The sequence below is a fragment of the Agelaius tricolor genome, unplaced genomic scaffold (assembly GCF_023055355.1).
Source record: "Agelaius tricolor isolate 1412-34295 unplaced genomic scaffold, bAgeTri1.0.p SCAF_1, whole genome shotgun sequence".
Lineage (NCBI taxonomy): Eukaryota > Metazoa > Chordata > Aves > Passeriformes > Icteridae > Agelaius > Agelaius tricolor.
Genome location: NW_027269261.1, coordinates 34304226 through 34324237, shown reverse-complemented (window position 1 = coordinate 34324237; position 20012 = coordinate 34304226). Strand labels below are relative to the sequence as shown.

The 20012-nt window shown below is 37.2% G+C and overlaps 1 protein-coding gene across 2 annotated transcripts in view; it reads right to left on the bottom strand.

Moving 5' to 3' along the window:
• PRKD3 (protein kinase D3) overlaps window positions 1-20012 on the bottom strand; it is a 43449-nt gene that overhangs the window by 3266 nt on the left and 20171 nt on the right. For both annotated transcript variants that reach the window (XM_071429454.1, XM_071429464.1), the window contains exons 7-18: window positions 18781-18858; window positions 16620-16803; window positions 14914-15037; window positions 12071-12148; window positions 10204-10480; window positions 7103-7155; window positions 6652-6724; window positions 3644-3750; window positions 2907-3068; window positions 2340-2438; window positions 1254-1521; window positions 276-361 (exon numbers count right to left, since the gene is read on the bottom strand). In XM_071429454.1, the coding sequence (XP_071285555.1) occupies window positions 276-361; window positions 1254-1521; window positions 2340-2438; window positions 2907-3068; window positions 3644-3750; window positions 6652-6724; window positions 7103-7155; window positions 10204-10480; window positions 12071-12148; window positions 14914-15037; window positions 16620-16803; window positions 18781-18858 (1589 nt within the window). The remainder of the gene's footprint in view (window positions 1-275; window positions 362-1253; window positions 1522-2339; window positions 2439-2906; window positions 3069-3643; window positions 3751-6651; window positions 6725-7102; window positions 7156-10203; window positions 10481-12070; window positions 12149-14913; window positions 15038-16619; window positions 16804-18780; window positions 18859-20012) is intronic.

Sequence of the window (20012 nt, the reverse complement as noted above, 5' to 3'; positions counted from 1 at the left end):
GGGAAGCCAGGAGAGTAAACCCATGTTGTTGTCAGACAGAAAGGAAAAGGTGGGAGAAACAGTAAGACAAATTTCCCTTGAGGAAAAAAGGGATTCATAGATGGTCAGAGCCCTGGAGCACATCAAATGTAAAGCTAAAACTAGAAATGCTCATGCATTCATGAATGCTTGTTAACAGAATGTGACACTTGCAGGTTTCATAAGCCTCTGAAGGATTTCAGGCAAAAAAACTATTCACCCATTATAAACATAGTGAAAAAGGCAGATGGGCTTACCTGTAACCATGGGTGACTAAGGGATTTGTCAACACTGAAACGTTTTCTCATCTTCACTTGAAGCAAATTGTTTATTAAATCAATGGCTGGCAAAGAAGAACAAAAATTATATTGTTAAAATACAAATCACCTCTGTCATCATTCACATGCTGCATTAGAAATTATTTTTTTTATGTGTGAGTGTATCTACACTGAATTCCTTTGCATTTAACCAAGCTCTTGAATTTTATATTTAGCTTTGTTTATGTTAAATGTGGCTACAAAATAGGTATGGAGTAAGTTCCCCCTACTTTTGATGGAAACACTAAAAGCTTTACTGTGTTGTTCGTTAATCTTTTTCCCAACCGATTTTAGTGATTTTCAGATATGCCCAAGAAGCTTGAGCATAATCCTGTGCTCCACAATAATATAGGTACTTCTACTATTGTATACTTTTGTATAGGTCCTTCCACATCTACCTGTGTATTAACCATGTATTAACCAAACGTGGTAACAACACATAACCAAAGCTGGCACTGGAGAGCTCTAGAGACCAGCTTTGTAAACTTCTAGGTTGTTCAGACCTGACGCTTAAATCTGTATTTCCTAATGTACAAACTAAAATTCCAGATTCAACTTTGAACCATTTCTGTGATTATAGTTCAGATAAAATATACCAGCATTCAGCAAATACCCACACATGAATTAACTTTCCTTTGGGACTTTTGGGAAGTGTCAGATTACTCATCCCATTCATCATGCATGAAATTTGTATTTCTTGCTAAATCTCCTGACTCCCCTGCCCTGAAAATTATCTAAAGCATTGTATTCCACAATTTATGTTTCACAAATATATTTACCTTATATTTATCTACTTTGGCATAGTCTACTAAACTCAATAATTTTCACACTCCTTCCTAAATGAACCTTGATGTTTAAGCATTTGAAAACATTACCCCCATATACAAACATTCTAATAGAGAAAATTAATTTCTTTACCTTCACTAGAAATTTCCTTCCAAGGATTTGGTGGGTACATAAACGCTGCATTTTGAATCTGATCATTGATATCCTCATCTTCATTAAATGGGAACGTGCCACTGAGGCTCACGTAGACGATAACTCCCACTGACCACATGTCCAGGGAGCGGTTGTAGCCTTTGCTCCGGAGCACCTCAGGGGCCAGGTACGCGGGAGTGCCCACCACAGAGCGCCGGAAGGACTTCTCACCAATGATGCGTGCAAAGCCAAAGTCACACAGCTTCACCTGCAACAGCAGCACATTTCAAACTCAGAAATCTCTGCCTGACTTCACACCCTTTCTGCCATCCCTTAAACATTGTATGCATGCAAACAGAACAAAACCCCATGGAAACCAGCCCATTAAGGTTTTAGGTTGCTGAGTTTGCAGCACACAGATCAGCCGCGCTTCGGATCAAGAGCTGAACTGGCTCTGCACACACTCAGGTCTGAGGCAGTTTGTGTATTACATGGCCACAGGTGTGCAAATAAGGATGAAGTATCTTGATTCCAAACCCAGCTCATTTTCAGAAGTGAATCCTCACTCTCAAAAGGCACAGAACCTAAGTTAAAAACACACACGAATCTCAGCCAAATCACATTCCTCTTAATCATATTCCTGAAGTTTCAGCTACACGGAAATCCAACAATGAGTTTTAGCTGGAACTCAGAGCCAGCCAGCTCTTGACAGAACATCCCAGTAAAATGCATTAACAGCTGGCACATGCACTGATGCTCAAATCTTCATGATCCTATGACAGTTCCTCAACTTGAACACAGCAGGCACTTATGGAGATAAAACAATCCAGACCAAGCTCAACATGTAACCCCAAGTCAATAAGCCCTCCTCAGAGTATAAGAGCAATGCACTAAAGGCACTTAGTGAGACAAAGGGAAAAAAAAAGATAAATACAATACATGCAGTAGATGACTACAATACATTCAAGTAATTCTAGAAGTCAGTTTAAAATCCCACAAGAGGTTGCTTTTTAAGCAGCAGTGTCGATATTGCTTTAAAAAAAACTGATGAACAGTAATGAAAAGTATTGTTTAATCTTCACTCACTTGAGGGAATGGTTCTGCTGATGCTAGTAGTACATTTTCTGGTTTTAAATCACAGTGCACAATATTCTTGAAGTGTAAATTCCTCAAAGCAACAAGTATCTACAAAACAGAAGAATGCTTTCAGAATATATTCAAGCAGATCAGAAGTGTCAAGAGACACACAGACTAACCAATACAGCAATTTCTATCAACAGAGTCCTCAAGAACTAACCCATATAGACTGTGCAAGTACTGTTTTTCCAGCTTACCAATACTTGAAAACAAGGGGGTTTATTTTCCCCAACCCTCTCCCCCCCACCTCCTCCTCTGTCTTTTTGAATGCTTACTGTTTTGACATTCATATTTAGATATCCATAATGTTATGTCTTGGGAAAGAAGGGCCAAAAAAATTAACACAATAAACATTCAATGTTCTTTTCTTGCTTATTCAGCTTTCATGAAATCTGTAGCTCTCTATGCTGTCTCTTTTAAATAACAATACAGAAAACCCCTTCTCCAAATTCTCATCTTATAATTACAAAACCCAAATAAGCCTTTCCTCTCAAAGCAGAGGAACTGACTGCTCACCTGAGTGACCATGAACTTAGTTATTCGTTCTGGAAGTCGACTTTTCTCACTGGAAAGAATCATCTCTAGCATATCCCCATGCAGCTTTTCCATCACAACAAAGACTCGTTCTGGGGTTTCAAACATACATTCCAGGTTCACAATCCCAGGGTGGTGCAAATTCTAAAACAAAGTAGCATAGGTACAACACTAAAATAAAACAGTATGAAATATCCTGAATTACACAGAAGTGCTGACCACAAATAAAAAAAAAGAACCAAACAGTTAAATAGATACAGGTGAAAAAAGCCATCTGAGGAAAGAAACTAGCTTGAAACAAATGTCAACCCATGAAACATGCCAACAACTAAGGATAACTTGTTTAATACAACTTAGCTCAAATCATTAATTTTACAGTTGATGCATGTTCTGTACTCAAGTTACTGAGTATAAGAATAATACTCAAAGAGGAGCTAGTAGTGGAAAACAGCAGAAAATAATATTGAGGGAGTCAACATGGAGCCAAAGTACATGGCTTCAGTGGGATCCCCTACATCAGCGTAGATATCACCCCCAAGTTATCAACTCGACCAAGTACTCAGGAGTTCCTGCTTTTATAAGATTCCCTCTTCCAAAAGTACTCAGAAATCACAGATGTAAATTTAAAAATCAATTCAGAACACTTAGACATAATACAAAATCTCATTAATGGTCTATTTAAGACAAAACTCCAACATGATTCCAAAACGCTTTTATACCTGGAGAATGGCTACTTCATTACGAAGCTGACTTTCCTGTTTAGTTGGAAACCTCATCTTGTCAATGACTTTGATAGCCACATCTCTTCCAGTCTTCCTATGTTTTCCTAAACAGAAAGTGTCAGCCATCAAGAGGTAGAAGCAATTCATAGCTATTAAACATTACAGCAGAAATTCCTTTATGGGGAAACCAGTATATTCTGTCAGGTGTACAATATTACCATATTTATATTTAGAATTGCAAATGGTATATGAGTAAAAGAAGTTATCAACCTCCACAGGAATTCTGTAGTTTAAACTTAAACCAGTTACCACACTCTGCTGTCAGGTACACACACACTGACATTAGATGTATTGGGTGAAGTTTTTGCTTGTGCAAGGGACTTGCACATGAGCAAGTAATAACAACTCCACAGAATATTGCCTCTCCTGCAAAATCAACAACAATTGGAGGCCAATCATAGTGGTTTCATACTTTCATGGGCTCCACATGGACAGGAAATTACACACCTAATACTCTTTGGGAACATGAGAGCAATTAGGTACCCCAAAGAACAGCAACACATTTAACACCCGAGGCAGTCTGCTGTGATCAAAAAGCTCCAAAAGGCCGTGGTAAGAAAAACACCATGCTGACAGCAGCACATATTATTCCTTGCTGCAACCTGCATCAGCTCCACGAGAAGCATTCTGCAATACACAGCTAGGCTGTGTCCAGGGCTAAGTGAGCAGCTGTTCATGCTTCCCCAGCTTCTTCACAGCTGCACAACTGGTTTCTTTCAGTCACATTAGAGAGGTCAATGGGATCACACACTGCAAGGCCTTGGAAATCTGAGACATTTAGTACTAAACTATGACAGAACAGTAAGTTTGCACCAAAGAAAAGCATCGTTATGCACTCAGTGAAGGGTTTGGAAGCCATTTTAGGAGAAGGGACGACAGACACAGCTACAGTGCAAGTGGCACAGAAGGTTCTACCAGCACTGCTGTGGGGAGCCCAGCCACACCTCAGCAGCCAGCCAGCCTCTCCTGGTGCTCCCTGGTCAGCATCGGGGCCAGGGCTTAGGCAGGGCACTGGAACTGCTCCAAGGCTGCTCTGTCTATCAACTACTGCACCTGCCTTTAACATCATCATGAATAAAGAGCTTATCTCCACCAGATAAAGGAAATTATATTGAAATGTAGCACAAATACAATCAATTACAAACTAGATGCAAAACACAGAAGGCAAATGCTAGATTGCTAAAGAATGTAAAGCAAACCAATCCATCTAACAAAACACCTAACTATATAAGCTGGACTACAGCTAAAACTTGCCCATGAAGAGTAACATACAAGCAGCTTGAAAATTGCTTTTGTTAAACAAAACACAGCCAGCCAGTTTTCAGTGCAAGTTTTACATCAGCAACAAAACATCAAGAGTAGTTTTTTCTGTCTCCCTTTTTTCAAATCTTTCAAACTAATCAAAGTTTGAAAGGAAAAGCAGAGGGAAACTGTTCTCACTGACACAGGGGATTGGATATTTATATCCTATAACTTTTGATTTGCAATTTTGAAAATGTTTGTCAAGAATAGGGGACACAAAAAATGCAACAAAAAATAAAAACTCAATCCAAACCCCACAACAATGAAAGCAACTTAATTTTTCCATTACTTGTTACCATTATTTTAGTATGACTACACAGGTGCAGATAAGCCAATATCAGAAGTTACAGGATCTAGCCTCTCCAAATACTAGCAACAATTAAGCAGTGTGTAGAGCCAGAAAAACCATAGTCTTTTACACTGTCTTCTCATACTCTTTCAGCTTGTGATTTTATATTAAGAAGTAAGCATATCCAATATATTTTAAGCCCTTATTCAGTAAAAAAAAAAAATCAATGAAAGTTTTTAGTAAGTGTTTACTACACTTACAAGCACTTGTAGGCATTGAATCATGTAAAACATCAAGCTGAGATTTATCTACAAGGCAATTTAGGAAAAATGAAACCCAGTCATTAAAATAAGTGTCTGCATTTGTTAATTTCTATTCATAAGAGAGGGAGGATATTTTGATTCACACTACGCTTTAAGAAATGCAGAGGGGGCAAAAAACCTGATCTCTTTCAAGAGTGATGTAAAACCAGACCAAACTGTATTTCCACCAAGCAGTTTAGAAGTAATAAAGTAGCTAACTACACAATTGGCACACAGAAAAATCAAAGCCACAACACTTCCTGATTAGAAAGAAAATGTGACAGAAGCAGAAAGATTACCACTTGTAAATCATTACTTATGACTTTTTCTTTCTTTCCAGATTTATGGTCTGTGGTTTTCTCAACACTTGAGATATAACACGAGATTAAAAAAAAAAAGAGATATAGAAACAGAGTTCATATGCATTTCTAGTATTTCTTCTTTTTTTGTAAAGACATACTAAAAGCAAGTTATATGCTGCAACAAAAGGTTTTAAAAACTAGGTGATAATACTAGACTTGAAACCTAGGGCTAACACACTTGGCAAAGAATACCTCTCTACTTTACCCTGCTGACAGAAATTTGTTTGCATCAAGTATGTCAATAACATGTTTGCATCCATACTGTCAAACCATAAACTATGTGTTTTTCTAATTGCTTTTGGCCACATCTCTAAGGTGTAATTCAAAACAGGTATAACTGACAGCAAATATATGACTTCTAATACTGTAAAGCAGAGTGTTAGAATTTGCAATTTAAAAAAATCATAAAACATGGCCAAATTGGATTGCTTTGTATTTAACTGTGGCCAAAAAAAGAAATGCATATTCTAAACTGATTAGGATGCCAATGCAAAACTGTAAAGGCAAGAATTTAATTGTAAGAAATACTGTATATAGAGCTGCAGAGCCACACAGCAAAGTAATCCAAACACAGATTTTAACAAGATTAACTTCACCTAGACATTCTAGATACAGCTAAGTGAAAAGGATAATTTTATCAAGCAGACATTCTATCTTAATAAATGCATAATGGAACATAATGCAATTTACCTCCATATACAATACCAAACTGACCAGAACCCAGCACTTCATCAGCAAATATTTGGTACACAGAGCTGATATCCTAATGCATGAAAAAAAAAGAAATCACAAATATCAGGAGTCATTAAAATATTCAGGACCACATTAGGTATTACTGGCTAGGCTATAATTATATCTGGCATTAATCAAAATCTGTAAAAGGTACCATCATTACACTGAGCAGTGGGAAAACACAACAAACTTTTCCTGAAGAGGATCCACTGGGTTGCACCAAAAGCAGGGACACACATTCATAAAAACTAACAGCCATGGCAGGTGAGTAGGTAACTTCCTGCACATCACATGGACTTCTTTACCTAAGTGCTCTGGTGCTGCTTTCTCATCCAGACACTGCTACTACCAATTACTCTGTAATACACAGACAAATAAACATCACTGAAATACAATGCACATGACTCACCACATTCTCCTGGACCTGGCAATTTGAAACAGAGATGCTTAAAGACAATTCTTCTGCAATAAAAAAGATAAAGCCAAGTCAGTAAATAAAAAGGGCAGACGTTTTCTAAAAAGAGTGGAAAAACAAGAATCAACAAAAACCCTTTACTGACTTCTAACCCAGAATCGGTGAAATGATTTTTAGTGTTGTATTGCAGAAACTTCATACTCTGAAACTCATTAGATAAATAACTCTGGAAGTTTTGCTGGGATTATTTGTCTTTTTTTGTCCTATTCCTGATTACAAAAACAGTAGAACAATACAAGTGTGTACACAATAGACAGCTGGAGAACCAAAAGCAATAGTAATTGTATCATAGTTCATTAAGTGAATAATGATTTCTGGTAACAATAAAGAAAAATACAGGCAAGAGGAGCAGGTAGATCACTCATAGTCAAATGAATGTGGCTTCTTATCTTCTGTGGCACCAAGATATACAGAATTAATGCATAAGAAAAGGAAACAAATCAAAGAAACCAAGTAATACAATAACTGATAATTAAAAAGGCAATAAAGCCCATAAGATTAAAAAAAATAAAACCTTTGTTTCATGGATAAACTACAGAAGCAAATCAATCATTGGAACATAAGGGCACATTCAGGAAGTATTATTTCCAAGTAAATGTATCAGATAAAGAATTCTTCAGTCTGCAGCAGACATTGACATAATTTTTTCATTACAGGAATAACATTGATGCCTTGGTAAGAAGAGATATACCAAGGAAGACAGGAAATACCCTTCTTTTTTGACTTCCACAGCCAAAGTAAAGCATCTCAGACTAACAGACATCTACCACTTGGAGTCTGTCTCTCTGAAGGTATTCCAGACCAAACTGGATGTGTTTGTGTGTAACCTGGACCCTGACTTGTCAGTGGGGTTGGACTGGATGATCTCCAGAGGTCCCTTCCAACCCTAACAATTCTGTGATAGTATGTTAACTTAAAGAACAAAAAGAATTAATTCATCTACAAGGTAGATAGAAAACACACTATAAACTTACTAGCACTTTGAAAAGACCTTTTATCATCCTAAAGAGAATTTAGAGAAAAAATATGTCTGATTTTTTCCACCTGTGCTTCATCTCAAAGAAGAAATTTACAGAGAGAAGATAGGAACAATTACTAATTCTCAAAGACACCCTGAAGTCTGCATCTGGAATATGAACTCTGAGTCTTGCAGATGCCAACTGATTATTGGCTATAGTCAAGTCAGTACTGAAGTAACCGTACAGAACACAAGGGAAAACAATAAAGAAGTCAGACAAAAAAAATTCCTAAGGTCAACAAAAACTGCTTCAAGGTAACTAGAAAATAAAGATACAGTTTTTGAAAGTGTTTAACAGAACACACTGAACCCTTGTCCACAGATGGCTACAGAATATGAAATAACTCTGAGGTAAAGAGTGGGTTATTCCTTCCAAATAAATCCATTTTTCTAGTGTCTGAAATGTGCAAGAATAAGGGCTAAGAAACAGTCACCTCTAAAGAAATTATTAATGCCACAATTGCACACAACTTCTACAGCAGGTAGATTCTCTCTACAGTAGGCAGGTTTCTTTCTCATTTTAGCTCAGAATCACCCCACAAAGAAACACCCCACCCCAAACACCAGGTAAAAAGGATGGTGGTTACAAAAGATTCTTTGCCATGGGTCAGACTGGAAGGACATCCTCATTTCTAACTACCTCTGGCCACAATGGGGTATATAATAATTAGATGATGCCTTGTGGACACTTTGACACTACAAGTTCTCTGTTGCTGCAAGTATTTCAAGTGCTAGCCATGTCTCTCTTCCACTTTTGGTCTTTTTGTTTAAAAGCATGCATTTGAGACTTTTTTTTCAAATTAAAAATCTAATTATCTTAAGGGCTCTTGAGAATCATTTCATGATTCACAAAGTGTAGGAAGAAGAGGGATGAACAGACATTTTGTAGTCTTCTGAGAGTTTAAAAACCAACCTGAGTTGTCTAAAAATATGTAAATACCACTCTCTGACTCACAGTAGTTTCTTATACTCCTATAATCCTAAACATACTAAAATACTTCCTCTCAGCATCCATCACTGCAGTTCTATTCCCTACCAATGTCAATGGAGTGTTATTATTTATATCTGAAAAACTAATTGTTTTGGAAAAATCAAGTGTCTTTGCAATTCTGTCAGCAACAGTAAGCCTTAGGTGCTAAAAAACCGAGAGTTTTGGTGTATATATATATATATTTACCTCAGACTAGCATTTAAATGTTCTTAACTGTTGCTGATGCAGAGTAGCCAGATATCAAAGACAGAGAAACTGATCTCAAAATCTAATGCAAAAGAAATTTTTTCTGCAAGGAGATTAAATAGTAGCTGGAATTTAAAAGGAAACTAAAAAGTGAAAGCATAAATCTCAGTACAGAATGAGAATGAATGTTATTGCAAGGAACAAGGAGATGTCTTAAAAGAAAGAAAACAATATAAAAGTTTAGTGAAGCCTTGATAATTAATATAATCATATGCCAGATGAAAAAAGGGAGAGAAGGTGCATAAAAATAAGAACAGGGTACTTTTTATAACTACCCACAGCTTCGGAAAAGATTTTTACATCACTGATGGTATTAACACAGCAACACTAACTCCTTTTTTCTCCTTAGCTAATGACATCTCATAGAATTTTAAAAATATACACATATATGGGTACTAACATTAAAAAAATCCAAATTTGGCTCTTTCAAAAGTGTATGCATATAATCTGAATACATTTATTTAGTTATGTATATTAGAAATATGTAATCTGTACTCCCTTTTTATATCTGCATGTGTTCTTAGTGGTCCCACAATAAAACTCTGCATTCTGCATTCATATTGTAAATCTGATTCTTTACTACTTTCTGCTACAAAGGATTAAAGGATTTGCCCACCCTCCACAAACCTGAGAGTCATTTTTTAGAGACTCATGGAAAATGACGAACCCAATTCAGCAGATAACCAACAGACAGTACTTCACTCTAAACAAGCACTGTTCCCAAAGGAATCACTACCACCAGCAGTTTCAGCACGTGAACAAGAGCGCCTCACTGCTTACTGTGATCTTTTCCTTGTCCTGCAGCAGTGCAAACGCTAGGCTGAGGAGTGACTGGCATCAAGGCCTGGCGGATGGCTTTCTCCCAGCTCTGAGCTACGTCAAGTCCAACTCCAGAGGCAGCAAGAACTGGACTGTGATGAGTGCTGCCATTGTTCTCTCCAACAAAGTACACCATCGTGTCAGTGATGATCTCAAAACAGTAGGGGTTGCTGCCCTGCACCACATGTGAAAAATCTCGAGGCTGAGTGACCTGGAGAATTTCTGAAAGTGGAATCTCCTGAAGAAAGATATTAGAAATTAAAAAATGAAAATGCACATAATATTTTAATATACTACCACCCATAACTGCAAGCGTTGCAAAGAAACCAAATCAAATACATCAAAGAAACAAAACCGAAACACCAAGCTTCATAAATAAAATTGATCTGCACATGACCATTGCTCTGAATATCTATATGCAAGCTTAGGCCCACCACAGTTCTCTCCATACAACTACTATTTTCTACTCAAACTACATTAATGTTCATCATGAGACACACCCCCACTGCATGGGTAAGTGATGCACAAATAGAGAATGACCATTTTCCCCTTGTAGTTTATACAGCTTAGGCAGAGAAGAGCAGGAGGGGGAGAAAGTGAAACAGTAACATTAAGGGGAGGATGCAGCTATACACACTAATCAATAAGCACTGCTTTGTGCATCAGAATCATTTTGGGTAAACATAATACAGATATTAGCAGATATTATCTGCATACAGATATTATCGTCTACCTGGTCAGTTTAAGACCATGGTACAAGAGTATTACAGAACAGATCTCATGGAAGAAATGGTTTCACGTTCACACTAGGTGGAGGAGGACATTCCACATCCATGGGAAGGTGCAGGTGCATGTCACTTGCAAGAGCAGTGAACAGGCAGATGAACACCAGGCAGGCATTAGGAGGATAAGAGACAGCAGCTGATTGAGATGAAGAGCAAATAAATGTAAAGGCAAAAAACTGTGAATTACTGTAACAGCAAAGACAAACAATCATATCTAAGCAGTTAAAACAAGGTTGCAAAGGGGCAAGTGAAAGGACTAAAAGCAGCCAGGTAATGGAGCAACAAGCAAGGAACATATTTTACCAGCTGTGTTTTGAATGCACAGGGCAATATAAGTATCAGAGAGGTCTGAGAAGAGACTGCACTGGTCAAGATAGGGATGAAAAGGATCTGGGCAAGTTTAGCTGGGTGTACAGAGAAAAGGCTTGATCTTAGAGATGTTATAAAGGAAGAAGCTGCAAGATTTGGACCCCCACCTAAAGGCATAAGACAAGAAAGGGAAAAGTCCAGTTTACACATTCAAATTCATTTTCCTACATTGACAATACACTAAGATTAAATTATATATACATAAGGCTATACAGCAAATTTTCCTGTAAATCTTGCTTGAAACTTTCAGTTGTACAGTAGGGAGTAACTGAATTTGAGGAATGTTGAAATAAAACACATAAGCATGCAAACTTTCAGTCACTACTCAAGAGAACACAAAAATTCAAGCCTTCATTCAAATGGTGGCCAAAGAAATTCTCTGGTAATTGTGAGGAAAGCTTAATATGCCAGGTAATTCAGGAGAACAGTACATGCAAAAATGTAAGGAGAGACATACTCAAGGGAATTAGAGCAGGAGCTGCAAGCAACTTCTCAGAGTTAGTCTTGATCCTTCTCACTTACAGGCTTTAGGCAACAATTAACCTGGTCACAGTTTTGATTCAAAAAAGAGATGGGAAAACGGAGATAATACGTAAACTGCTCACAGTAGTTATCATATCTATAAAGCATTTAATAAATCAAGTGAAACATAATTACTACTTATCATTAATTACCTTGTAATATTTTGTTCCAGATTCATTTTGAAATAGTGTGAGGCATTTGCTGTCCAGTCTCCAGTAATGTCTTTTTCTCTACAAAATGCACAGTTACAATTACATAAGGAATAAACCTTTAATACGGCTTTTGCTATCTCATTATTTAAATTAAAAATGCTTTAAATTACTGTAATAATCATTCAAAATTAATCTACAATAATCTTAGACTACAGAAATGAAAAATAAACTTTGGGAAAAAATACTTCGTCTTAATTTAAGAAGAAGCTCAAAAATTATTTCCAAAAACTAGCAAATATCACTTACCTTACAGCAAAAGCAGTGACAACAGGAGTTACCTCATATAGGAAAAAAGAGTTACTAGACAGGCTTTACTCCAGGTGCATAGTCTCACAAAATCTGAGTCATTCAAATTTAGTGACAATTGTGGGAGCCATGCTTTCTCCCTTCATGCCCTCATACCAACACTGCAAGGTTCAAGCACTGAGGAAGCCTAGCAAGTCCTTAATTCTTCCATCAATATAGAGGCAAAACAGGCACATTATGAGATTCAAATGAAAAAAAAACAATTTGGGGGGGGGGGGAAAACCCAAGACAGACTACCTAGCCATTTGTTGGAAGTATCCACCAAAAAGAAATCTCCCTGACCAAAAAGTAACGTGGAATAACTGTTGTATATAACTGTCTTGTAATTTAAGCAGAAGAATATTCTTCAAAACAAAGAAGCTTTTAGAAAGCTAATATGGTTGTATGAATCAAAGTATCTGTAAGATACTTTCCTTGCACCACACTCATATAGTTAGAAAACCACTTCCATTTTTCTGGGACAAAAACCAAGACCCTTAACCCTAACTTAGGATGACAAAGTTTGAAATATCATTCTATTATATTTCTATTTTATAAACTTTGTCATATTAAAAGCAAAGCTGCTTTTTTTTTCCATATTTAAGCAGAGCTTAAATCACTCAGGGAGAAGCTAAGTCAACCTACAGGAGTTACACAAAGAAAACTAGATCAAAAATGGATTTAACTTAAAGGAGTTCCCAGAGAGCACCGGGACAATGGGTGAAACCAAAGGTGTAAACCCCTCATTTCAACATATATGCTCTTTATTAAATTGTGAATCAGGAAAGACCTTGGAGAGAGAAATTAAGGAAAAGGCTGGTAACTTACTCAGGGGTTCAAAATCTGCCCCATACCCTACTCTGAGAAAGCATGGGACCAAGGTTAGAAAAAGAGTAAAGATGATGACATAGAAACGTCTCATTTTAAAGAATGAAACATCTTGTTATCAGGGAGCACAAGAAGCACTCAGATCGTGCTGTTAAAATGAACCTGTCTGGAACTGATAGGAAGCCCAGTTGTTTCAGGAATAGGAAACAGTCTGACATTGCTGAGAACGGAACGGCCAAGGGAAATAGCCGATGTTGTAATGCCCAATACGGAAGTCTCCTCCCATTAGGAAGCTCTGTGAGATCTTGTCTGGCTCACTGTCCTTTGGGTCAGGATACTTCACTTGACTGGCCTTTTTAGTTGATGTCAGCGAGGTAGCAGCCAGACTGACAGCTGAAGAAAATCAAACTAAACTAAGGTGTTTCATCAGATCACTGTTCTAAAGGGAGGCTCAAAAACAAAAAAAAGTCCATGGGAAAACATACTGGTTGTACTGAAAGTTTAAATCAGAGCTGAACACCAGGTCTGCTCTGAACAGTTCTCCTAGAACTATTCATCTTTGTCTGCTACCTGGCCTTAGTTTTTTCAGCTGATGATAATTGTGATTTATGTAGTCTTGGCTGTAACCACATCTAAAATACACTAGATACTTATTTTGGACTGTGATAAATACATCTAGGTACTAGAAAACTGTACCTTAAAGAAATGGTTTTTAAGGGAGTTTCATAAAGACCACTTACAGCAGTCAGTTTAGCTGACAATCACAAAAACTGAAAACATCACAGTACAGAGCTGCCTATTATCACCTTTCAAATTGATTGCATCAGAACTTAAATAACTTTGCTTCTCTAAACTCTCTAAGTCTCCTCCAATCAGATGCCACAGAGATAAAGAATGCAAAAGTATTTCTGCTGCCTTTCATGAACAGTCTCAGTATGCCATAATGTTCTCCATGAGATCTGGGAACTTCTTAAATTCCTCCTTTTCATTCATCTACCAAAAAACAAGAGGACTGATTCACTTCCTCCCATCAAACAATACTAAGGAACCCTGTTATTTTGCCTTGTCTTCCTCCTCAATACACAAAAATCAAGAAGCTTGCCTACTCAATTAAGGTAGCATTATTAGTAGCACTGGCAACAAACAACACAGTCTTTTTGGGGGATGCTTTCATACCCAAGGACATACAGTCAAGCCACAACTCTTAGAGTGAATTGCTAGAGGAATTAAGGGTTCCCACATCTACACATAACTATTTACAAACACCTAGATCATTAGAATAATACTCTCAACCATTTCAGTACACATAATATTCTTATGAATTCCACCTTTTCACATAGTAGAATAGAAAAAGAGACATATGTATTTAGTTCAACTATAGAGAAAGAAGACACAAACAAATTTTTCTAAGTTACTTCCTCAGGAAAGCTGAAATACTGCGTATGCAATTCATTTGAGACAATGTAGAGATGCTTCTCCTTCTTAAAGGAGAGAAGGAAAAGTACTGTTCAATCACCATATGAAGAATTTTGAATAAATTACACTTTTCCCCTGGAACCAGATTTCTTAATAATGAACATCACAGCTAAATTCTTTCAAATTATACTCTAATCAGAAATAAAATATACTAGTTTACAGAAATAATTTAGGAAGAAACTGAAGTAACTGACCAGGTTGTCTCTACTAGTATAGTGGACCATCCATCCTTCTTTCACCATTGTACTGCTCTTCCTCTTTGTGTGTTTGATTGACTGTACAACTCGCATGAGAGGGATATTATTGCTTGTTGAAGGACTAAAAAGGAGATACAACAGTTTAACATGCAACAAGTTAAAATACAACAGTACTGCAATTATACTTGTTTTACGTATTTAATCCACAATTTTCAGGAACAGACAACTTTTATGCATTTAGTCCATCATTTTCAGGAACAGACACTGTGGTTACAGTCCATAATTTTCAGGAACAGACACCTTTTCTTCCCATACAGATTTAGTTGATGGATGAATTTGATAAGGCATCTGAGCTCCTACTAGGTCTCCTAGGGCAAATATTGCAGTACTTAAGGAACAGAGAAGAAACACACTGGACTGAGGACACCTACAGAAATTATCCACTTTCAAAACAATCTGCTGAGACTGCTGGTCTTTCATGCCATTTTACACCACAGAAATATAATTAACATCAGCGTAACTATCATTTCTTCTTGTCTATGTAAGTTGATTATGCTGCTTCATAATATTGTGGTTAATGAAGGTCCCTATCAAAGCAAACTTTCGACTTAAGAAAACATAAACCAGGGTGTGTTAAATCACAGCTGTAGTAGAAAATTCTATCAATGCTAAGATATATTAACTGGCCTGCAGACAAAGGTTTGATAATCTCTAATGTTCTGAGAGAGCCATTAATTAAACATACAGGTTTTAATAGCATTGAAAATGAAGCTAAACACCGAGGTGCCTGCCTACACCAGAGCTCTACATGTGGCACTAACAGACATATCTGTAAACACAAACAAATTTGAGGTAGTTTCAAAAAAAAAAAAAGTAAGGATGCTTTAATGTGGCCCGTTACACTACAGTATGTAGAACTGGCTACAGGATGCTGTCATGCCAAAAACCTGAATTGCTTCAAATCCACTTCAAAATAAATGGAAAAATCCTACTTGGAGGTAGATGTTGCTTCCCTGTCAGGAGATCCTTGAGCTATGAATCACTGGAAGTTGGAAGGTATCATTATATGCTCTCCCTCACAAATTTGCTATTAAGCCCTGAGCTACAGTGATGTTTAGTTTGAGCAAATACAACTGTGCTTATCTTATTAAGAATGACTAAGAAAATCAGGATGACACTACTCAGAATAATAGAGAAATAGAAAGTTCATTAAATCAAATTTGGTCTATGTTAATGGTTATTGAATAAAAGACTTCAGAAACATCACTTTCAAGATAAATAAAGCAAACTATTGCATAACACGCATAGAATATGATGTCAACATTAAAATATCCCAACTAATGCTGTTTAAATCCACACATATATAACAGTAACTAAATTAGGCTCAAGTCACAGAGATATTAACCACACATTAGCTTTGTTAAGCTGTAAGTTTTATCCTGCTTTAATAATCTGGGTGTGTTTCTTCAATAACTGTCATAGGATAACACTTTTGCCAATTAGAAGAGGCTATATTCTTTTAGTTTATTTATGTTTCAGAGTTTCTTGAGATAGGAGAACTTTACAAAGTATTTTCAAGCTAAAAAAAACCCACACAAAGGGAAAATACACTTTCAGCAATAAAACTGGGCTAATTGGTAACGTTTTGCTCAAAATTTTGAGCAACACATATCCTCAGCAAAGAAATCCATCCTGTAACTTACCTGATTGTTTTGACAGCTTCCTCATCTTTGTCTGCATCGAGGTCAGATGGATCCATAAAAAAGATTTTGTCCTCTGGAGGAGAGGGCTCTTCAGCATCATCTAGAACTCGACTACCATCACTGTTCATTTCACTGCTATCAACTTCCATCGGCATATCCAAGTCCTGCCCTGGGCTAGCAGGTTCTGGAAACAACACAAGTCAGACATTATTTCACACACACAACTAAAAAAAAAAAAATAAATAAAATCCTTCAAAATTCAACTTTGGTTTTTTTTTTTAGTTAACACTTATGGAAATAAACAAAAAATTACAATCACAATATACAAAATCTTCACACACTTGATGTAAGATGCAGAGTATGCTAATGAATATCATCAATTTCATTTTGCTAAATGCCAAGGCAAGAGAGACCCAACTAAAACACAAACCATTCTGAAAGAAGCAGAGTGAAAAGCTTAAAGTCTACACCTAAATCTCATTAAGTAATTCTGTTCCACAAGTAATCAGGACAAAGTAACCTTTCAATGGCTAGAGATGACCCAGAGAATTATTCCTGTACAAATGAAACTCTCCATTAACAGCAACCCAACTCTGCTCTCCCTGGTCTTGTAGTCCATAATAAGAAAAGTAAGAAAGAAAAGGAGAGCTGTGGAATTGCAGGAAAAGAGAAAAGCAGAACAGATCTTATTCACCTGTGATTTGCTGTAGGCAGAAATTTAGTGTTTTCAAAAGCTGTACAACTGGTACTGTGGAAAACTAAGAATTAAGACATAAAAATATGTCTTGTAATATGTCTGTAGCCTTTTTATGGTTGTTTTTTTGTTTGTTGGTTGGTTTGTGGGGGGTTGTTTTTGAGTTTGCTTTTTACCTGGGGTGAGTTAAATTAAGAATGGGAAAAAGAACAGAAAATAAATTGCTCTTTATGTCTTCAGAAGAATTACATGAAACTATAGCTCCCAAACTATGTGGCCTTTACCATTTTAGCATCACAAGGGCAGTAAAACCAGGCTGCAGCAGCATCATGTTGCACATTACTGTTCACAGCCACCAACCTCAAGATCCAGGAAAGAGCCTGGGAGCTGGAGAAGGTTAGCATGAATGGATGGGCTATATTGTGCAATGGCAACAGACCCTAGCACAGATGTTGCCCAAGCCTCTGAATCAAGTTGTACTGTTTGATGCGATCTGCTTCACTTCACCAATTTTGTTTCACTAAAAAATGTGTGACAAGGCAACACAGTCACAGAATGGCTGAAGTTGGAGGAGATTTTTAAAGGTCACCTGGTCCAACAACCCCCTGAGTTCATTTCTCCCATCTGTTGAAGTCCCTCAGGACAGCAGCACAAACCTTCTGTCATATCAGCCAGTCCTCCCAGTCTGGAGGTACAAACCTGCTGAGGGTACACTCTGTCCCATCAAGATCATTAATGGAGATGTTAAATAGGACTGGACCCTTTACTGGCCCCTGGGGTACACCATGAGTTATTTGCCATTGATAATCACACTCCAGGCCCCCCATTCAATCAGTTTTTAATCCCTATCTGCTCATCTACCCCATATTTCATCAGTTTAACACTGGTTTAAAACTTACAAAAATACTCTATAAACATTCTTCCACAAAGTGTTCTTCACATCCCTCTTTCAATTCTGCAAGATCTATTCAGAAAGCAGTCCTACTTCATTGAGGTTTCTAGAAATTAGGGTGTAATTCTTTCATTTGGTTTGGCTTGGGCTTTTTCTCCTTTCTCTTTTATCTCAAACACCTCAGCTAACTCTGGACAGTAAGATATGAGAAAGTCATAAAAAATGGCACATGTCTTCCGATATTAACATTTTCAAGTATGTATTTCATGGTGAAAAATGAGCAGACTAATCACAACAGATCTTCAAATTTTGTACATTGGGGTGGCTTCTAGATTTTTCATGTCCATTAAGCAATCCCAAGAAAGGCATAGTGAACTTGTCAAGACTGATTTAAATAAAATTTAAGTCACCAGAGTGTAAGTTTTACAGTGAATCTTTTTCATTTTAACTGAAAAAATTGGCAAGATAAATAAAAATATGTCAAATATTCAGAGATGAGGGAACTAAATACTAAGGTATTTAGTTTTCAGCCACAAAAGATCTCTCACTATTTGAAAGAATGTTTCTCATCTTACCTCCGTTGAAAATAACCTCTCCAAGACAGTCTCGAGGTACTTTAGGTGCACAGCGTTTGTGACAGTTGAATCTGCAATCTAAAACAGCAGATAAATAAGCCCATGATAGCAGAACCTGACTCCCACCCAGACACTAACATTTATCCTTCACTTCTTCCAACACTAACTTCAGTTCAGATTCATATATTTGCATGTAACTGAAGACAGCACCAATGAGGTCACCTCCAGGAGGAAATTAGCAATCTTGTCCTTATGTCACATGTTGATTTGTCCCACCACTATTTATTATGTCAGTACTTCCCCTTCCAGTACAAAATGGTTTGCTACTTCTGTAGCTTCTTCTGCAGCTATTTTTTCCCTCATGATGTAACTTCTCCCATTCTTTCATTTGTTCCACATCCTTTTTTCCATTGCTATATGATTTAATGTCTCATCTCTAACATTTTTCCCCACCAGCCAACTAAGGCTTGCAGCCATCAGAGTCTGATCACACAACATCTATGATCACACAACTACATCAGAGCAAATATGTTCTGGAGTAAATCCTGAAGTCCAGTTCCCCTCTCATTCAGGTTACAGATCTGCCTGACTCCTCAGCTCCATTTCTTGCTGACACAGGGCAGACAGAATAATGTTATGTCCAGATTTGGCCTGACACAGGATGGAATCTCGGCTGGATGTGTGCCATTTCTGCACCCGAGGTATCAGATGCAGCCTACTGAACCAAGTCCAGCATACAACATTACTGCTATGAACAGGAATTTCCTTTATTAGTCGCATCCCTGTGATTTTCAACGCCATCAACACCATGAATTTCAAAACTCCCTACTGCCCCCACAATTGTTTTCATATTGGTAGTTTAACCTCTTTTTGCTATTCAAAACAAGCTCAATGTGTTTTTCTTTTAAGCCCAGAAAAGAGAAAAACCATTATCTCTCCCTTTTTAGTGGCAGAGGAGCCAAATTCTGGAGCAGAATACAATATTACTCAGCTTCTGAGTGCCTAAAAAGATGCATCCTAGGAGACCCATTAACAATATTTTACAGCCATGGCTTCAGTCCATATTATGAAATACAATTACTTCACTACTTTAAAGAAGGCTGGAAGAAACAGAGACATTTCAAATCCTGTCATGAAACTAGAAGACTGAATCTATCCTAAAAAATTAAACTATATTCAGAAACATTCCTGGGTACTGCAATGCAATTCTCTAGTCCAGTAAATTGCTACAA